We start from the raw sequence: 19,456 nt of genomic DNA on the forward strand, positions 1-19,456 counted from the left end.
TCTCTTGCTTGGAGAAGTGGAAGCATGGTGCCTAGAGAAACCATTCTGAATTTTTCTCTCTTTAGAAATTTGTTGAGATTTCTGAGGTCTAGGATAGGACGTAGGCCTCCGGTTTTCTTTGGAATGAGGAAATATCTGGAGTAGAATCCTCTGCCCTTCTGTGTCCGGGGCACTGGTTGAATGGCCTTGGATCTCAGAAGGGTGGATAATTCTGTTTGTAATTGATGAAGTTGAGAGTTTTGTTGATGACAGGATGTTGGTGGAAACTCTGGAGGAATGGAGGTGAAATTTAGTTTGTAACCTCTGGCGACTATGGAAAGAACCCATTGATCTGTGGTTATGGATTGCCAATTTGTGTGAAAAGGATATTCTGCCTCCTACTGGAAGATTTGGCTTGGGATTGCAAGGTTGAATCTGTTCTCTGGTGTAGTCCTCAAAAGCCTGTTGCAGGCCCTGTCTGTGCAGGAGGTTGTGGACGGGCCGGTCTGGGTTGTCTGGCTTGGGATCGTTGTGTTGGCCTGGTAGATCTACCCTTATTTGCTTGTTGGTAATACCTGCGTGGCCTGTAATAAGACCGCCTCACATCCCTACGTGGAGGATGACGAGAAGGTTGGTTAGCAGGTTCTTGAGGGATTTGAGACAGTTGTTTAAGGATCTCAGTGTGATCTTTGAGTTGTTGTACAGCCTCTTGAATTTTATCTCCAAAGAGATTGTCCCCAAGGCAGGGAAGGTCAACAAGCTTATCTTGGACCTCAAACCTGAGGTCAGATGCCTTGAGCCAGGCCCACCGGCAAGCAGTGATTCCTGCTGCTGCTGTTCTTGAAGCAGTTTCAAAGTTATCATACACTACTGCTCTTACTTCATGTTTTCCTGCTTCAAGACCTTTTGATATAATTGCTTGAGCAGGCTCTTGAAATTGTGTGGGTAAGGATGTGATGAATTGTTCCATCTCTTTCCAGAGATTTCTCTGGTGTTGAGTTATATAGAGCTGATATGCAGAGATTTTTGTGCTCAGCATGGCACTCTGGTAGATCTTCTCACCCATTGTGTCCAGGAACCTGTGTTCCCTGCCTGGTGGGATGGAGGAATGTGGGCGCACACGCTTAGATTTTTTTCTGCGCTGATTCCACAACGGCAGACTGGTGTGGCAATTGCTGTTTTTGGTACCCTGGAGCTGGTTGAACGATGTAGGTGGTTTCCACTCTTTTGTTCACTGCAGGGATAGAAGCTGGGTGTTCCCAGATTCTCTTCTGAAGATCCAGTAAGACTTCATGTACAGGTACTGCTAATACCTGTTTGGGTGGATCCACAAACTGTAATACTTCAAGTGTTTGTGCTCTTGTGTCCTCCTCAGCAGTCAACTTAAATGGAATGGAATCAGACAGTTTGTATGAATGATGAGAAGGAAAGATCTTCTGGGGGTGACTTTTTCCTTCGGTCAGGTGAAGAAGGGTTAGATGAACTCCTCTGAAGAAAATTGAGAGGGTTCATCATCCCAGGAGTCTTCTGAATCTTCCCTATAAGTTGTCTGAGTTGTTGGTGCTGGTGGGACATGAAGTCCTAAAGGCCCAGGTTGAGGATCATCGATGAAAATTTCAGCAGATGATGTTCTTGGGGTGATAGGTGGTAAGTTGTCAATGACATTCTGGTATCTTTGTAGGAGGCGATGGTAAAATGCCTCATCTTGTATTTCTAGTGGTTGATCAGGTGGTGGCAGGGATGCTGTCGTTGGAATCATCGATGGAATTTGAGATAACATCGATGTAGATTGTGTTTCGAGCCTCGGTGTTGTGGTGATGAAACCCGTCGAGGATCTTGGAAGGAGAGATATTGTAGTCATCGGTGTTATCACCGGCATCGATGTTGTAGGAAAAAACATCGGCATCAATACTGACTGTGGAGGTATCGGCATCGATGCTGGGGGCATCGGCATCGATGCTCGATATCGAGGGCATTGACATCGATATCGAGGGTATCGGCATCGACCCTGAGGACGGCATCGACAGGCCTGTCGGAATTTGTTGCTCCTATAGAGCTTGTAGAACAGCTTGTCTAATAAGTGTAGACAATTCTGGCTGTGGTGTGAGTGAAGACACAGATGGTGTATGCGGTGGCGGTGCCGCGATGTCCATCGATGACGTCATAGGTATCGGTGACGGCGAAGGCCCAACCACCGAAGTATCTTGATGTTTAGGCCGCTTTGGCATCGACTCGTCCTGGGACATCGATGCAGACGATGATTGATGTCGATGTTTGGTTTTTGAACGTTCTGCCGACTTTGTGGAGATCACAAACGATGGCGAGGACGGACGATCACCGAATCCATCCGGACGCGTTTTTTTCAGTAAAACTCTTTTTGTCGCTCCAGCCGGAGACGACCTCTGTGCTTTTGAGGGAGAAGGGATTAGCTGAAGAGAAAAGAGGTGTTTCATCTTCTCTTGCCTGGCTTTTCATCCCTTGACCGTCATTTCTGCACATTTGGTGCATGTACTGACATCGTGTTGTTCCCCGAGGCACAGTACACATTCCAAATGCGGATCGGTGATGGACATATTTCGGTTGCATACCGGGCATTTTTTGAAACCGGTCGCCATTTTCGATAACGGCCGTTGATGAAACGAACGTGTGTGTGTGTGTGTGTGTGAAAAATGTTCAGCCGAAAATGTGTTTAAAAGACAGTACTCACCAGCCGGCGAGGTAGAGACTTTCCCCGTGACAGAGAATATTTTGAAAAAATGACTTTTAAGTCAAAAATAGATTCCCAATGGTAGGGCTATCGGTCCGCGGTGCGAACGGCAGCGTGGAAAAGTGAAGAGACACACCTGTGGCAGAGAATATCATAGCATGCTGGGCATGCTCAGTGGCCTCTCAGGGCCAGTCAAAAGTTTCTAGAAACTTTGACAGAAAGCTTTCCTGCCTGGGCTTCGTTCAGTGACATCACCCATATGTGAGGACTAGCATCCTGCTTGACCTGGGATAACTCTCATGATCTTAAAGACCTCTATCATATCTCCCCCTCAGCCGTTTCTTCTCCAAGCTGAACAGCCCTAACCTCTTCAGCCTTTCCTTACAGGGAAGCTGTTCCATCCCCTTTATCATTTTGGTTGCCCTTCTCTGTACCTTCTCCATCGCAACTATATCTTTTTTGAGAAGCTCTCTTGCAATTCAAACTGTGAGAAGCTCTCTTGCAATTCAAACTGTGCAGAGCCCACTAGCTCTGTTGCAAATGAGGCTTGGGGAAAAAGGTGGGCAGGACACTTGACTGGTTAAGATGGAAGTTGTTCACCACCTTAGGCAGGAACTTAGGGTGCATACGCAGAACAACCCTATCATGAAAGAACTTTGCAAAGGGTGGATATGTCACCAAGGCTTGAAGCTTGCAGATGCTGCATGCTGAAGTGACCGCCACCAAAACTATGACCTTCCAGGTCAGGTACTTGAAGTCACAGGAGTGCAGTGGCTCAAAAGGAACACTCATGAGCTGAGCCAACACCACATTGAGGTCCCAAGACAAGTGGGAGGCCATGGAAGGGGGGGGGGGGGGAGCTTCAACTGAAGCAAACCCCACATGAAGCGTCCTACCAGAGGCTGCACAGAGATGGGCGAACCATTCACACCCTGGTGGTAGGCAGCAATAGCACTTAGGCGTACCCTAACGGAGTTGGTCTTTAAACCAGCATCCAAGAGTTGCAGGAGGCAAACAAGCAGTTTCTATATGGAGCAGGAGAACAGATCCAGGCCATGGCGCTCACACCATGCGGAAAACTTCCTCCATTTCAGGTCATAAGACTTCCTAGAAGAAGGCTTCCTGGAAGCCACCAGGACTCGAGACACATCAGATAGGGCAAGGGGCTGCAGAATTAACCTCTCAACATCCTGGCTGTCAGGGACAAGGTCTGGAGGTTGGGGTGGCGCAGCCTGCACCGCAGTTGCGTGTTGAGGCATGGGGAAGTTCCCAGACCAATCGGTTCCCGGAGGAGCAGGAACCAGATCTGTCTCGGAATCGGAATCCATCCTGGAATCGGAGTGATAGGCTGCACTGGAAGAGCTCCAATGAGAGCATCAAGCTTCGACATCAGTGGCTGGAATATTGAAAGGTCCGGTACAGGCATCAGCACCAGTTTCGGTGACGGCACCGGCATGGGCATCAGCTCCAACGGTGTCGATGGACGAAGATCCTCCCTTATAGCTCGTGAAATCAGAGCAGCTATAGGTGGTGGCAGAGAAGGCATCGGTACTTCCATAGGTCCCTGTGGTGGCTCAATGCCCCGCACCTTTGCAGGTGGGGAATGCCTCGGAGTAGTAGGCCTCGATGGCTCTTGTAGACGAGATCTCTTTGGCGATGGCTGTCTTGGCGTCAGTAAGGCCTCTGGTGTCGACGTCCGTTGATGCCTATGATGATGCTTTTGTTTATGTTCTGTGGCTTTTTCAAGCCTGGATGTCTATTTCACTGATGCCGTGGACGGAGTCTGTGATAGCTGGTCTCCCGCGCCGTCAGTGCGACGTTTGCGAACAACTAAACTTTTAGACGCTCCAGTCAGAGAAGATTGAGTCGACGTCATAAGCTGGATATGGAAGAGATATTCCATCTTCTCTTGCCAGGCCCTCCTGCCCTTGGCGGTCATTTCAGCATATTGAGGGCAGGAAGAAACATTGTGCGACTGTCCCAGGCACAGAACACACTCGACGTGCGGGTCGGTGATCGACATTGTGTGAGGGCACTTTGGGCATTTTTTTGAAGCTCGTGGTCGTGATGAAGTCCGGACAGCCATTGACGGCCTTCTGACCAAAAAATTACTTTAACCCGGATCGAAACGGGAAAAATTGTACTCACCAGCCGGTGGAGTAAGAAGACCCCTATGTAGGGGATGAAATGAGAGATATTTAACTTTTTTCTCTCAAAGTAGATGTGTGAAGAATTCACACAGGGCTCCTTCACCGCAATGCAACTGCAGCATGGAAAAACGAAGACTGAAGGGAGACCCCTGTGGCTCGTGGGATCATGACATGCTGGGCATGCTCAGTGGGCTCAGTGTGCCAGTCAAAAGTTTCTAGAAACTTTGACAACATTTTCCGTGATATGGCTCTATCCAGTGAAGTCACCCATATGTGAGGACTAGCATCCTGCTTGTCCTGGGATATATTAAAAAAAGAAAAAAAAAGTTATAATTCCGAAGGACTCCTGAAATTCAAGGCAGTTTGAAACAGCAATTCAAAATGTCCTCCGACACGGCACCATGCTTCGCCAAGGAGGACTGCGTTGGGAGGGACAAAAATGTTTATTCATACACTTGCATGAATTTTTGTTGGGGAAACATGGTGCCCGTGTTGGGGGACATTTTGAATTGCTGTTTCAAACTGCCTTGAATGTCAGGAGTCCTTTGAAATTATAATTTATGTATGTTTTAAATGATAGAAATAGAGAATTTTTAACTGAAAAGAAAAGGGCTTTGAATTTTCTACATTCCTCTCTTCCTTCTATTACTACGATATACATCACAACTACAGAATAATCCAATAGTGGACAAAACTTCATTAAGTTATATGTAGACTATCTATTAAGTACAGAAACATTTATTGTATGACTTTCAGAAAATATGTACTGCTTAAAGTTTAATTTCCTTACTTGTGATAACAGTTTTCAAATTTCAAGGGGAGCTGGGGAAATAATGCTTACTTTCAGGTAAAAAAAAAATGTAATGGGATTTAAAGGAAGAATTTTCTCTGTTAATTCTAGCTGTTAAGAATCTAAATATAGTATGGAACCCTCATATTTTTTCCCTCTTAGAATGAGACACAAAGATCAAAGTTCAGCAGGCTATGAGGCAGTGGCTGTTTTGTTAATTCTGTTATTGTATATGCTCTTCCTTAGGCAACACCACAATGAGCCTTTCCCCAGCAATAATGATTTTAATTATAATGGGTGAGCAGAATAAGATTATTACAGGAAGGCTGCTCAGAGCCAGAAATGACAGGTAATAAATTATTTCCCTTTGTTTTTTCATATACTGTATTCTTGAAAAACCCAACAGCCTTCTGAAATGAGAGCCTGCCTCTTTTGCGGGACCCATTCTGTCCTCCAAAACACTTTGGCCTCTTTTGTAGACAGAGGTACACAGGTATACTAAGGTTAAAAAGAAATACTATTATTTTGATATAATAGCCTATCAAATTCAGTCTCTCTCTTTGCTAGTGTATGGAAGAGTACCAAATTGTGTTAAAGAACCAGAAATCTGGCCATCCAGTTCTCCAGTACAGACATGCTACTACCATCTCCTAACACATCATACTATGTCCTTTCCATCTCACTCCCAACAGCTACATATAGTGACATTGTCTGCCTTTCTGAAACCTCAAACAAGTTATAGGAGCAGGTGGTGGTGATGTGGTGATGTCTAAACAGTGAATGGACAAAATGTCATGGGAAAACATGCAATATGATGGGAATACTAAAAAATGTAATAGAAAATAACAGTAACCTAGAGTAAGGCCTGTGTATTTACAATAATTGAAAGATGCTTGTACTATTAGAAACATTTTAGGCTGCATTTACTTTAAAGATGAAGTCTACATAAGACAGATCATATAGTTCAACCAGGCTAAAGTGTCAAATACACAAGGAATCTGATACTATTTGAAAAAAAAAACAACCTATTTAATATTTTATTGATTATCTATGTTGCCTTGTGAGCACTTATAGCTAATCAGAATGGCACAGAGCATATCACTTTTTTCAAGTTAGAAAGTTACCTCCATTCGAGCCTTATAGAAATCGACGTCATGCAGTTTTTCTTTACATCGAACTAGCTCAGTTTCTATACGGTCCACTCGATTGGCTTTCTCTTTCAGGGAGTCCAGCTCGTCCCTGTATGTGCGAGCAGATCGGGCATCTGCTGCCAGATTGATATTCTAGAGAAAATATAAGTACACACAAATATTTATAGTTAAATTTGAGAAGGTTGTGTTTCAATCTGTGTGTGAAAGGAGAAAGGCAAGTAGATTTGCTGAATTTTTGTTAGTAGAGTTTTAGTTTCTTAAAAATATACAGCGGAAGCACTTTTGAATGCATACTGCAGGTTTAAAAATAACCCCACGAAATGCCCATAGGAACCTGCGATCAAACACCACATGTCGTCTAACAATTCCCCCCATCAGAGATGCTCACCTATCAACTACTAGAGAGAGCATTCTCCATTGCCTGCCCAAAAATATGGAACTCCCTACCAAATGATTTGAGAACACAAACCAACATCAAAACATTCAAGAAAGATCTAAAAATATTGCTTTTCTACAAAGTCTACATTGACAAACAGATAACTCAACGAACTAACAACAATCAGTACCACCAACCAAACCCACGCAAGAATGAAACAGCAACCAGCATCAACCATTGTCATACTACAATGAACTTATAACAATACAATGAGACTGCCTCTAAGATTAATAAATCTCACTGCCGATACTATCCTCCTTCCCCTTAAATTTCAATTCTTCCCTTGTTTTCCCTTCCTCCCTCTCCCCCCTCCTGTAATCCCTCCCATTGTTTTTCAATGATTAGCAAATGTTTAACTACCTGTATTCTGCTTGAATCTTGTAAACCGTTGTGATGGCTGCACCGAATGACGGTATATAAAACTCAAATAAATAAAATAATTATAATTCTTTTAAATGAATAAGGAAAAGGTGGTTCACCTCTTTTAGTTTTGATTTAAGGCTGTAACCAATACAGTATAGAATTTCTCAAACAGCCAGATGGAATAGAAATGCATTTATACTCCGGAGATTTAAACAAAATAATGTGATCAGATTTACTCATGTTGGATTACACACCGACATGATCCAGATCACACAGGCTGCTACACTACTAAGAAAGAACAACTTGATCAGAAACACTATAGACAAAGCAGAAGTACTACTTTGTGACATCAGCCCTGCTGAAATGCATTGCCCCTGAGGCAGCTCTTGTTAGAAGAGCGAAACTCGGCCAGAGTCGGGCTATTTTCAATAAAGGTCTTTCTTATATACCGATCTCCACTTTGTTTACTGCTACACAGCAACCTTGGATCGGCTTCCGATTTGTTTTCTGTATACAGTCTGCATACTTCTAGCATTATTTAATTATTGGATTCATGAATCGACTTTCCAGTAAACAGCTCTAGGTGATATACAAATAAATTATACAACATAGAAACAAGCATACTTTAATCAAATTTTACTCATGCCTATTTATCAATAAAGACATCCTAGGTAAGTGACAAATACAACAAAAAGAACAAAGTAATGAGACAAAATTCATGGCACAACAGGAATAAAATTAATTCATAAACAAAAATAAATCAAAAATGTAAATCTGCCACCCAGAAAACCAAAATGAATCTAAAAGCATGAGAGAGGTGGTCCTCATAAAAGCCAAATCAGTGAATGTGCAAACCTCCAATGGCAATTTGTTCCAGTAACATTGAAATACATGTTTTCTTATATATACTAGCCAGACGAGCTTATTTATTTATTTAAAGGCTTTTATATACCGGAGTTCATGCACTAGTGCATACCACTTCGGTTTACACAGAACAAGGATCAGAAAATTACATCAAACAGATTGAACAATTAAACAAATATACAATTACATCCAAATCTCCTTTCCAGGCAGTGCATTAGAGTGCTCCGAAGGGCATTTTAGCTCACTTCAAGGTTAACTAAACCATGACTGAGTAATTCAGGAGTTGGACTATGCTGATCCCTAGCCAGGTCTGCACTCTGTACTTAAGATCAAGCTTGGGTGCATTAACAAGCACAACATGGGGTTCTACCACATTCTTAGCTGAGGGTCCCTCAATAGATCATGGATCGAGGACTGAATGAAGTGCAACAGCCCAAAGACATCTGCCCTTGGATTGGCTTCCTTCCTGAGATTAGTAGTCATATAGATGCCATCTTCAGAAACTGAGAATAACGGAGGTCCCCAGGAGGTGAGGTGTACATTGGTAAGGATGGAATGGGGCCAGAAGTTATCCCTATAGACCCCTCATCCTCAAAGTACTGAGGTACGCTTATCCAAGACTTGGATGAAGAGGGCAGTAGTCGAGGAGAGAATCTCTGGTGCACTGATGGAGAGGACTGGTAGGAATTCTGAATGAACTAAGTCTGTTTCTCCTTCCTTCAAATCCCAGTGAGGGGAAATGACAGAGGAAATTTCTGGTGAAGTTCATAAACTGGAGGCTAGGAGACCATGGAGGATTGTCCTAAATAACTGTGTGTGGAAATATCTTACCTATCCTTGTCAGGAAAGGTTACATCCTTCCTCTCTGGTCCTCCAGAATATAGTAACATAGTAATGTTGGCAGAAAAAGACCAAAATGGTCCACCTGGTCTGCCCAGCAAGCTTCCCAAGGTAGTAACTGCTGCTCCATGCAGGTTACCCCCATGTTTCTCTTAAGGATAGTAACTGCCGCTTCGTGCCAGTTTAGCTTTATTTATTCCCATCCTCTAGCCTTTTAGGGATCCACAGTGTTTATCCCATGCCCCTTTTAAATCCTTCACAGTTTTAGGCAAGGAGGCAAAGAGACCCCTTAATACCTTTGATATCTGGGCCTCCAACTGCAGAGACCTCAGTGTTGCAGTAGGCAAGGAGAAATTCTCAGACACCCAGATGGGCTCATCCTTACTGGGCACTTGAATACAACTCAGTGATGTAGGCAACCGGAATGCCATCTAGTTGTTGAGACGATGTGGATGGAATTTGTTCACAAGTACATGACAAATTTCTCATCTACCCCTCCACAGATGGTGCAAATACAACCTATTTTGAAGAGACTTCACACAAGAGTTAAAATCTCAGTCTCCAGTTTTCTCAAAGTCTAAGCAAGATCCTGTTACATGTAAGGAATGTCTGGGACAATGTTTGGACTCACAGCAAGAGTTCATGTCTCCTTATGATATAATCTCCTTCAATGATATTTCTGCAAGGGTCTATTGAACTACCATTAGACCCATTTCTGGAGCCATCAAGGAGCACCACTCCTCCAGAAGATACCTCATATCTGCTTTTTATTCAGAAAATGGCACAGGCAATTCCCTTTCAGTCTGGAAGAAAAGCCACAAAAGGCAATTATTCTGGAGTTTTAAAGTTCCTGCAACCAATCAAACAATCCATGGCAGTACCAGTCTATGAGGCTCTAAAGATCTACAGTTGACACACTAGCAATGTCCTTTGAGTGCTCCTCCAGCTGATAAGAAAACAGATCAGAGATACAAAATATAACAATATCCAGAGCACAGAAAGATACAATTACTGTACTAATCCATAGTTGTGGAAGCAGCTTTAAAAATACATAAATAAAAATAAAGACACCACCACTTTCACATACTGCTCATGGGAGAGAGGAGAAATAATTGAAATATTTCTTTCCTGTTGCATCCAAACAACAATATTACAATCTAAAATTAAAAAAAAAACATCATTGTCCTTTCCTTCTGATATCAAGCCAACAAATTAATGATGCCAAAAAGAGTGTATAAAACATCTTATAAAATCAATTTAGGATGCATTTGATAAATTAAGATACTCAGCTATAGCTATACGGTTAAGGAGACTATACTGTTTAAAACAATGTGAAAGGTTTTGAATAAAATATTGACTTTTTTTGTAGCATCAAATGTGAATCCTCCTGCAAAACTGACCCATAATTGCATCAGCATTTTGAAAAATCTGCCACAATTTGCTAACTTTTGTAGCAAAACCTTGAAAATTCTGCCACAGGAAACCATGGGTTTTTGTTATAAACATTTTTCAAATACAAGTAGGATACCACTTAAATCTTGTGGCTTTCATGTCAGTCATCAAGAGAAATATGGTGTCAGCTAAATTTAAAAAACCCTCACTTCTTTAGAGACAGAGGTACTGAAAAATGACAGAAAAAGAAATAAATGGGGGAGCTTCATGATTGAAGCATGAGGAAAAGTTTTCCTAAATGCAGCAACACACACATCCATCTTACTCTGCAGAAAAACATGGACTGAGTGGGTGTTAAAGCACATGGCTGCTGACCATGCTTGAACAGAAGGGATTTCTAGACCTGTCTAGCTCAAGCTAGTAAATGCTTTGTACATAGCACTGTCACATGATATCATCTCATACATGTCATCTCATACATCAATCTTGCTTGTTCATGGAGAATTATTTTTTTACTCATGGCAAAGATAAGATGGCTGCTTCATTTTCTGCATCACAGATACTTAACCCTGACGCAAGTTTTCAAAACATTAGACTAAAGTTGGCTCTGTGGATCTTGTTTTCCTCCATAAGCTAAGTTCTTTATGAGCATTATAAAATTAAAAAGTATGGATAACCTATGATTAAGATGAACATACGGTGCTTGTCCATTTCTAAGTGGTCTCTGACACTTTAATGTTATGAGGATCACCTTAGCTATTTTTGCTTTTGCTGTGTGTTCTATATGAGAGAGGTGTTTGGTTTTCTATGAACAAATTGTTTCTCCTGTTTGCGGGTTTTATTCCTTATTCTATTATGCTACATTTATAATTCTAACCACCAGACTAACATTTTGTGTTCAGTCATTGTCACTCAGTCCTATATCTGACACATTACCTTACCTCTTGTTTTATTTTCTGTAGATCCAAAACTAATCGATCTACTTCATGTTTAGCATCCAGCAGCTGTTCGGACTTCTCTTCCCTAAAGAGAAAGAAAGGTTTAATTAGAAATCAGTTCAAAAGTTCCTTCTGAAATATTGTGCCTGCATGCTTCCACTGTTTATCAGTCTGGTGGACCAATAGGTTTGATTCCTGGCTCCATCTGACCCCTCTTCTTCCCAACCCAGAGCAACCTCTGATTAATGAATGAATAACTAATAATCCATTCAATAAGCATAACAATAAAAATAGAAGAATCTCTTTTTAAGCAGTGGGAGTCAAAAAGTATGTTAAAAAGGTTTGTTATGCCAAATGTAATTACCATAAGAAAAACTGCACAAGGCTTCACTGTGGTATAACCAAGGCTTGTTATATACAGTGCCCCTAGGCTCCCATGATTGTGTGGTCATAGGGAAAAAAAAACAATTAGCTTGATGCTGCATAATTGACAACATTCCTGAAGCTTTCATACCTCTTAATTCAATCTTTTGAAGAAAGCTACAAGTGCCTGTCTGACTTTAGTCTTAGCTCTCTTTTCTTGTTCCAGCCCTTCCCCTCACAAACAGTTTGCAAGGAACCCTCTCCTTCTGTTGTCCCCCCACCCCTTCCCTCCTGTCCTGAAGTAAACAGGAGGAGGGAGTGAAGCTGGAGTGGAACAAGAAAGCAGTCAGAATGTTTGATCCTTTAAAGATCTCTTAAATCCTTATCAAATCAAATATGATTTTGACATGACGATTAGATCGAGTGATGTCCTGCTCCAACATCAGCCCGCCAATATTCCCTGGAAAAGCCAAACTGTGGACAAACTGATTATACTTGAACATTATTATCCACAGGTAAACATTCATGTTTCTCTACCAACAGGAACACTGAACTCAGTCAAAGAAAGGAACATATCTAGCAAATTAAGGTGCCAGAGAAAAGTTGAAAACGAAGAGTAGGAATCATACTTTGCACAACTTGCCCTAAGAAAGGTTAACCACAAATTTAAACACTGGCAGCAGAGGGCGGGTCAGGGATTGACCTAACCTTCATTAAAGAAAAGGAAATTATCAAGTAAGTAGTAATTTCTCCTTCCTTAGCATTCAGGTAGGTCAATCCCAACGAGTGGGATATACCAAAGCTAATCTCGAAAAGGGTGGGAGGCTGCCAGTGGTCTAGACAATACAGCCCTTCGAAAAAGGCGGCATCCCTCCCTAGCCCTAACATCCAAGTGTTAATGCTTGGAGAAGGAGAGCAGAGATGACCATGCCATTTCTCGGCAAATTTCAACAGGTGACAACAAATTAAGTTTTGCCCATGACGCTGCCTGAACCCACATGGAATGCGGTCCAATCTGTCTCGGTAAGGCAACTTCAGTAGCCACCTAGGCTGTTGTAATGTCTTCCTTAACCCAGCAGGCAGTCATTGCGCATGTCACCAGAGCTCCTTACTTACCTCCACCATGGAGCACGAATAGGCAATTGGACTTCTGAACAGCCTTAATCATCTCCTAACACCGCCGAAAAGGATACTTGATGACAAAGGAACGCAAAAGGTGGTACTCATCTTCATCTCTGTCTCTGTCCAAGGCAGACAGAGAAATGGACTGATTCAAATGAAACTCTGAAACCACTTTAGGCAAAAAAACGGGCAGCGTCTGAAGCTGAACCACACCCAGAGTCACACAGAAAAGGCTCCTGGCAGGAAGGAGCCTGCAGCTCAGGGACCAGACGTACAAATTAGATTATTACCAGAAAACCTATCTTCAAGGTAAGCAGCCACAAGGAAAAAGTATGCAGCGAAAGAAAATTCAGACCCACCAAATACTCGAAGACCAAGTTAAGGTCCCATACAGGCACCGAAAGCCGCAACAGGGAGCGAAGATGTTTAACTCACTGTTAAAAAAAAAACAAAAAAAAACAGGACACGTCCAGATGGGAAGACAAACATCCTCCAATGACTCTTCCCTTATAAGAAGTATGGGCTTTGACTGGACCTTCAAGGTGCTAAGGGACAAACCCTTAAGCAAGCCATCCTGTAAAAATTCCAAAATCAAAAGGAATATCCACCTTGAGCAGTTAATTACCTTGCTCAAAACACCAGGCCTCCAGATCCTCCAAACTCTAAACTAGGCTAGAGAAGTAGAAAATTTCCAGGCCTGAAGAAAAGTGGAAATTACAGCAGATGAAAAACCCCGCTTCAAAGGGCTAACGGCAAGACAGAATTGACCCAGATCCTCTTGCAGAATGAGCCCCTGACTTAATGGTTCGTCCGAAATTGTAGCCAGAGGGGACTGTCCACCAGAAGTCTCTGGAGATTGGCTTTGAAAGCTGTGGTATGCCAATCTGGAACCAGTAAAAAGTCAGTTTTGATTTGATTTGTAAAACTTCTGGACCAGACTGCGTATCAGAAGCCAGGGGGAAACACATAGCAGGGCGCCGCATGGCCACGCCTGAAAAAGAGCATCGATGCCCATTGCCTTTGGGTCCCGCCAGAGACTGAAGCAGCGTGGAACCTTTGTGTAGTTGAAGCTTGCCAACAGGCCTAGATCTGATAGGCCCCATCGGTTCACCAGGAGCAGAAAGGCCTCATCTACCAGCTCCCATTTTCCTAGGTTCAAGTTTCCCCTGATGAGAAAATCGGCTTTGAAGTTGTTTCTTTCTGGCTATAAGAAGGTGGAGATGCTCCTCTCCGCAGTCCCTGTTTCTAGAAGCTTTGACCAGCACACTGAGCATGCCCAGTATGCTACTATCCACACGTGCATGCGAGGTCTCCCTTCAGTCTCGTAACAAAAAAAAAAATACGAGCAAAAAATAAAATAAACCGGGAGAACCCAACTCCGTGGGGAGGTGGACGAGATTGAGGATTAACGTTCTGCTGTCCTAGGAGCACACCTGTTACAGGTAAGCAACTGGATGGTAGTCCTCACTTGTGGGTGAATACTAAGCTTCAGACTGTCCCTGTTAACAGGCGAGACAACAGCGACCAAACAAGGTGCCAACGGGCACAATAACTGAGGTGCTGTTGGTTGGCAAGGGACTGTCTGGTTCCCACCAGAGGCGAGGCCAGGGCAGGAAGAGTTGGGTTCAGGACTGGAAGAGACTGCGCAGGATGGATTGACCAAAGACACTGTCCTGATGCCCATCCTTGTCCAAGCAGCAGTGAGCCGCAAATGTGTGAAGAGAACTCCAGGTTGCGGCTCAACAAATCTCGATGATGGGGACTGCACGCAAATGCACCACCAACATCGCCATGGCCTGCACAGAGTGAGCCTTTACTCTGCCGGCTAGCGGAAGGCCTGCTTAGACATAGCAGAAGGTGATCCAATCCGCAGCCAGTTGGATACGGTCTGTTTACCCTTCGCTACTCTCAGCCTGTTGGTATCGAGGGACACAAGAGCTGAGTTGACTGCCTATGGCCAGCAGTGTGATCTAAATAGAAAGCTAAGGCCCTTTCCCCTGAGTGGGAATGAGGCTTCAGAAAGAGGTTGGGTAAAATGATAGACTAATTAAGGTAGAAATCAGTCATGACCTTAGGCAGAAACTTATGGTGTGTATGCAAGTCCACCCGATCATGGAAGAACCTGGTGTATGATGGGTACTTAACTATGGCCTGAAGTTCACTGACTCTAGAGCTGAAATAATCTCCACCAGGAAAATAACCTTCCAGGTGAGGGACTTCGGGTCGCAGGAACGCAGCAGCTCGAAGGGAGGACGCATGAGCCGCACTAGGACAATATTGAGGTCCCAGGACGCAATAGGAGGCCGAAGAGGGGGCTTCAGCTCGAGCAGGCCTTTCATAAAGTGGCCTACTAAAAGCTGCACCGTTACGGGCGTGCCAGCGACACCTCGATGGTATGCACTGACAGTGCTAAAATAAACCCTAACCGAGCTGGTCTGAAGCCCAGACTCTGAAGATGCCACAAGCAGTCCTACAGTTGGGGAAGGGGGGCATGTGAATGAATCCAGGCCATTCCCTGCACGCCAGACGGAGAATCTTTTCCACTTCAAGTTGTAGGACCTCCTGATGGATGGCTTCCTAGAAGTCACCAGCACCTGGGAAACACTGTCTGAAAGAGCCAAGGGCTGAAGGACTATGCACTCAACATCCAAACCGTCAGAGCCAACTCCCGGAGGATCGGATGGTGCAGGGCACCCCGATTCTGCTTGATCAGATCGGTGCAGTCCCCAGTCTGATGGGGCCCTGACCAACAGGTCCTGCAGGAACAGGAACCAGGCTGGTCTGGACCAAAAGGGGGCCACGAGACTCATGGTCCCTCTGTCCTGTTGAAACTTCAGCAGAGTCTTCAAGAGGAGTGGTAGAGGAGGGTTCGCATACAGCAGGCCTATCCCCCAGTGGAGGGAGAAAGCATCGCAGGCCAGATATCCACCCCCCGAACTCAGGGAGCAAAACCTGCTCACCTTGTGTTTGTACAGGGAGGCGAAGAGGTCCACATCTGGTATACCCCATTGATGAAACAGCTTGGCTGCTACCTTTGGGGTTGAGGGACCACTTGTGCAGCTGGAAGGAGCGACTCAGCCAGTCCACCAGCACTTTCAGATTTCCAGGCAGATATGTTGCTTGTAGACATATCCCTGTGACAAGGCCCAGGTCCACACCTGCACCACCTCATTACAGAGGAGGAACGAGCTCATGCCTCCCTGTTTGTTGATATACTACATCGCTGCCTGGTTGTCCGTCCGGATCAGGACTTCCCTGCACAAAAACCAGTCTTGGAACACCCACAAGGCATAACTGATCAGATGAAGCACCAGAAAGTTTGTTTGACAACAGGCTTCGTGAGCAGTCCAGAAACCCTGCATGTGGATGCCATCCACATGAGCTCCCCAGCCCTGAGGAGAGGTGTCTGTAATGAGGCTCACTTGAGGCGGAGCAGTTTGGAATGGAATCCCCTGCTCCAAAGTGAAGAAGTTTTCCCACCAGGACAGAGATACCTGAAGAGGTTCTGTGACCACATCGCAAGTCTCAAGGTCCTGAGAGGCCTGTCGCTACTGTGACCGCAAGGTCCATCGAGCTCTCCACATGCACAAACTGGTGGGAGCCGCCATGTGGCCCAGCAAACGGAGCAGAAGGTGGGCAGTCACCTGCTGGCTGCTGCAGATGAAGGCCACCAGCGCGGTTAGGGCAAGAGCCCGATCACGGACCAAAAGCCCTTTTGCCTGCATCGTGTCTAGTCTGGCGACTATGAAGTCCAGCTGAGGAGGCAGCAGAGGTAAGACTTTGGGTAGTTGATCACAAACCCCAAGGCTTGTAGAGTCCACACTGTCAGGGCTAAAGCACTCAGCATCCCTATGCGGGAATTGCTTGATTAGCCAGTCGTCTAGATACGGGAAGACATGGACCGCATAACACCTGAGATATTCACAGCCACCACCGCTAGGCATTTGGTGAAGATGTGAGGGGCCAAGGCCAACCCAAAAGGCAGCACCTTGTTCCGACAGTGACCCTTCCCCGTCATGAAGTGGAGGTACTTTCTGTGGCTGGGGAAAATGGCTATGTGAGTGTAAGCTTCCTTGAGACTGAGGGAGCAGAGCCAGACTCCTCTTTTGAGGAGGGGAATCAACGTACCCAGTGAGACCATCTTGAATTCTCTTGAAAGAAACTTGTTGAGCATCCTGAGGTTGAGGATGGGGCGTAAGCCATCGTTCCTTTTTTGGAATTAGGAAATACTTCGAAAAGAACCCTCGGCCCTGCTGTGGGCTCGGAACCGGCTCTACCGTGCCTGCTGCAAGAAGGGCGGAGAGTTCCATTTGAAGTATGACCTGCTGGGCGGACAAACCCCTTGATGAACATGGGGGAGAGGTCCCTGGGGGCTGTCTGAAGTTGAGACTGTACCCCTGATGGAATATGGTAAGTTCCCATCAGTCCAAAGTGACATCCTCCCAGTGATGGGAAAAGCCTATGAGCCTGCCTTCCACTGGGGGATCCAGCATCAGGGGTACATGCCAGTCAAAAATCTGTGGCTGGGGCGCCAGCTGAGGCCTGGTTGCTTGTTGCTGGCGAGGACAGCCCCTGGAGCTAGTGTGTGTCGTGCGAGCTCGGGTGGCCGGAGGATAATACTTCTTCTGCCTATAGGAGGACTTCCAGGATCCTGGCCTGGAAGATTTCACTGTAAACAAATTTCTGGGAACATTTTGTTTCCTCCACAACCTTCAATGAAACAAGTAGATTTTAACAAGCTGAACACAAATATGAATTTATTAAGTCTGTATCACGTACCATTTGCCAGAAAAATGCGATATACATTAAGTATTGTTACGTGTCTGTAGCGGCATAAGCTACAATGGCAATGTTGGCACCAGAAAACAAAATAAAAAATGTTTTGCCGCAGATTTTCATTTGTAATCACTGTCCAATGCTTCGCGGATGAGAGTCCAACAAGTCACCCAGCATGGAGGGGTTCCACTTGCCTTGATACCGTTTCTCTATTTTGACAACGTCTTGATGAAACCTTTCACCATGTTCGTCACTCACAGCGCCAAAGTTGTCTGGGAAGAAGTCCAAGTGGGAATGAAGAAAATGTATCTTCAATGACATGTTGCACTTCAATTTTTATGCCTGAAGCAGATTTTCAAACTGTTCGACATGTCTGCTGCCTTATAGTTGCCTAGAAAGTTACAAACGACATTCTTGAAGGCTGTCCACACAACACGTTCTGTACCTTGCAGAGACCATCAAAGTGGCTGTCCTTAACAGCTCGGATTTGTGGGCCAACGAAAACACCTTTTATCTTGGCATCACTTATGCGTGGAAACATTTGCTGCAAATAATCAAAGGCTTTACTTTGCTTGATCATTGCCTTAAAGTTGTACATCAGCCCAAGTTTGATGTGCGAAGGTGGATGAAATATCTTACTTGGATCCACCAATGGGTCGTGCACAAAATTCTTCTGCCCTGGAACCAACTTCTTACGGAGCCGCCAAACTTTTCCGACGTAATGTGAATCTCTTGCTAGACTGTCCCACTCACAAAGGAAGCAATAATACTTGGTGTAACCAAACTGCAGACCCAGTAGGATTGCAACTACCTTGAGATCACCACAAAATTCCAGTTGTACCTTGAGTACTCAATGTGGTTCAGCAGTAGCTGCATGTTCTCATACTTTTCTTTCATATGAACGGCATGTCAAACAGGTATTGATAGGTAGATATTGCCGTTGTGCAGCAAAACAGCCTTCAAACTTAAGACTGATGAATCAATAAACAGTCGCCATTCTGTTGGGTTGTGGTCAATTCAGAGAGCACAAAACAATCCACTAATGTCACAGCAAAATGTCAGACTGTCTACTTGGTTGAAATATTTTGTCAAACCTTCATGACGGCTGTGAAATACTGAAATTTTCATATCAGATGACAAAAAGATTCCATCCTTGCAGCCTTGACCCAAGCAGCTCCGCCTGACTCTTCGATAAAGCCAAATCTTTGACCAGATCATTCAGCTCTGCCTGAGATATTAAATGAGGATCGCTGGATGTTGATGACACAAAGTCAGGATCAGCCGCAGCTTCCATCTGCAATGGCTCGCCATCATCGCCTACTTCCTCATCAAGTGTCCACATCTCTGGCTGTTTTGGAACAGGAAGACTGTCGTCAATCGGCACAAGGTTAGGGTATTCAAACTTCCTGTTCTTTGAAGAGTATATCCTGACATTTGTCATGCAAAAGTAATAGTCAGTTATATGATCTTTCTGTTCCCTCCATATCATTAGGATAGCAAACGGCATGGATGGTTGCACACCTTTCAGCCAAGTTCGCAGACTACTGGCGCAAGATGTGCAACATATGAGGAGACCAAGCTCTGA

The 19,456-nt window shown here is 44.4% G+C and overlaps 1 protein-coding gene across 4 annotated transcripts in view; it reads right to left on the reverse strand.

Moving 5' to 3' along the window:
• Positions 1–19,456, reverse strand: part of CCDC88C (coiled-coil domain containing 88C) — a 569,522-nt gene that overhangs the window by 299,425 nt on the left and 250,641 nt on the right. For all 4 annotated transcript variants that reach the window (XR_003856192.1, XM_029597798.1, XM_029597797.1 and 1 more), the window contains exons 9-10: positions 11,614–11,695; positions 6,751–6,909 (exon numbers count right to left, since the gene is read on the reverse strand). Coding sequence is in view for 3 of the 4 variants with exons in the window: in XM_029597798.1 (XP_029453658.1) it covers positions 6,751–6,909; positions 11,614–11,695 (241 nt within the window). In the remaining variant the exon portion in view is untranslated. The remainder of the gene's footprint in view (positions 1–6,750; positions 6,910–11,613; positions 11,696–19,456) is intronic.

This window comes from Rhinatrema bivittatum, chromosome 4 (genome assembly GCF_901001135.1).
Source record: "Rhinatrema bivittatum chromosome 4, aRhiBiv1.1, whole genome shotgun sequence".
Lineage (NCBI taxonomy): Eukaryota > Metazoa > Chordata > Amphibia > Gymnophiona > Rhinatrematidae > Rhinatrema > Rhinatrema bivittatum.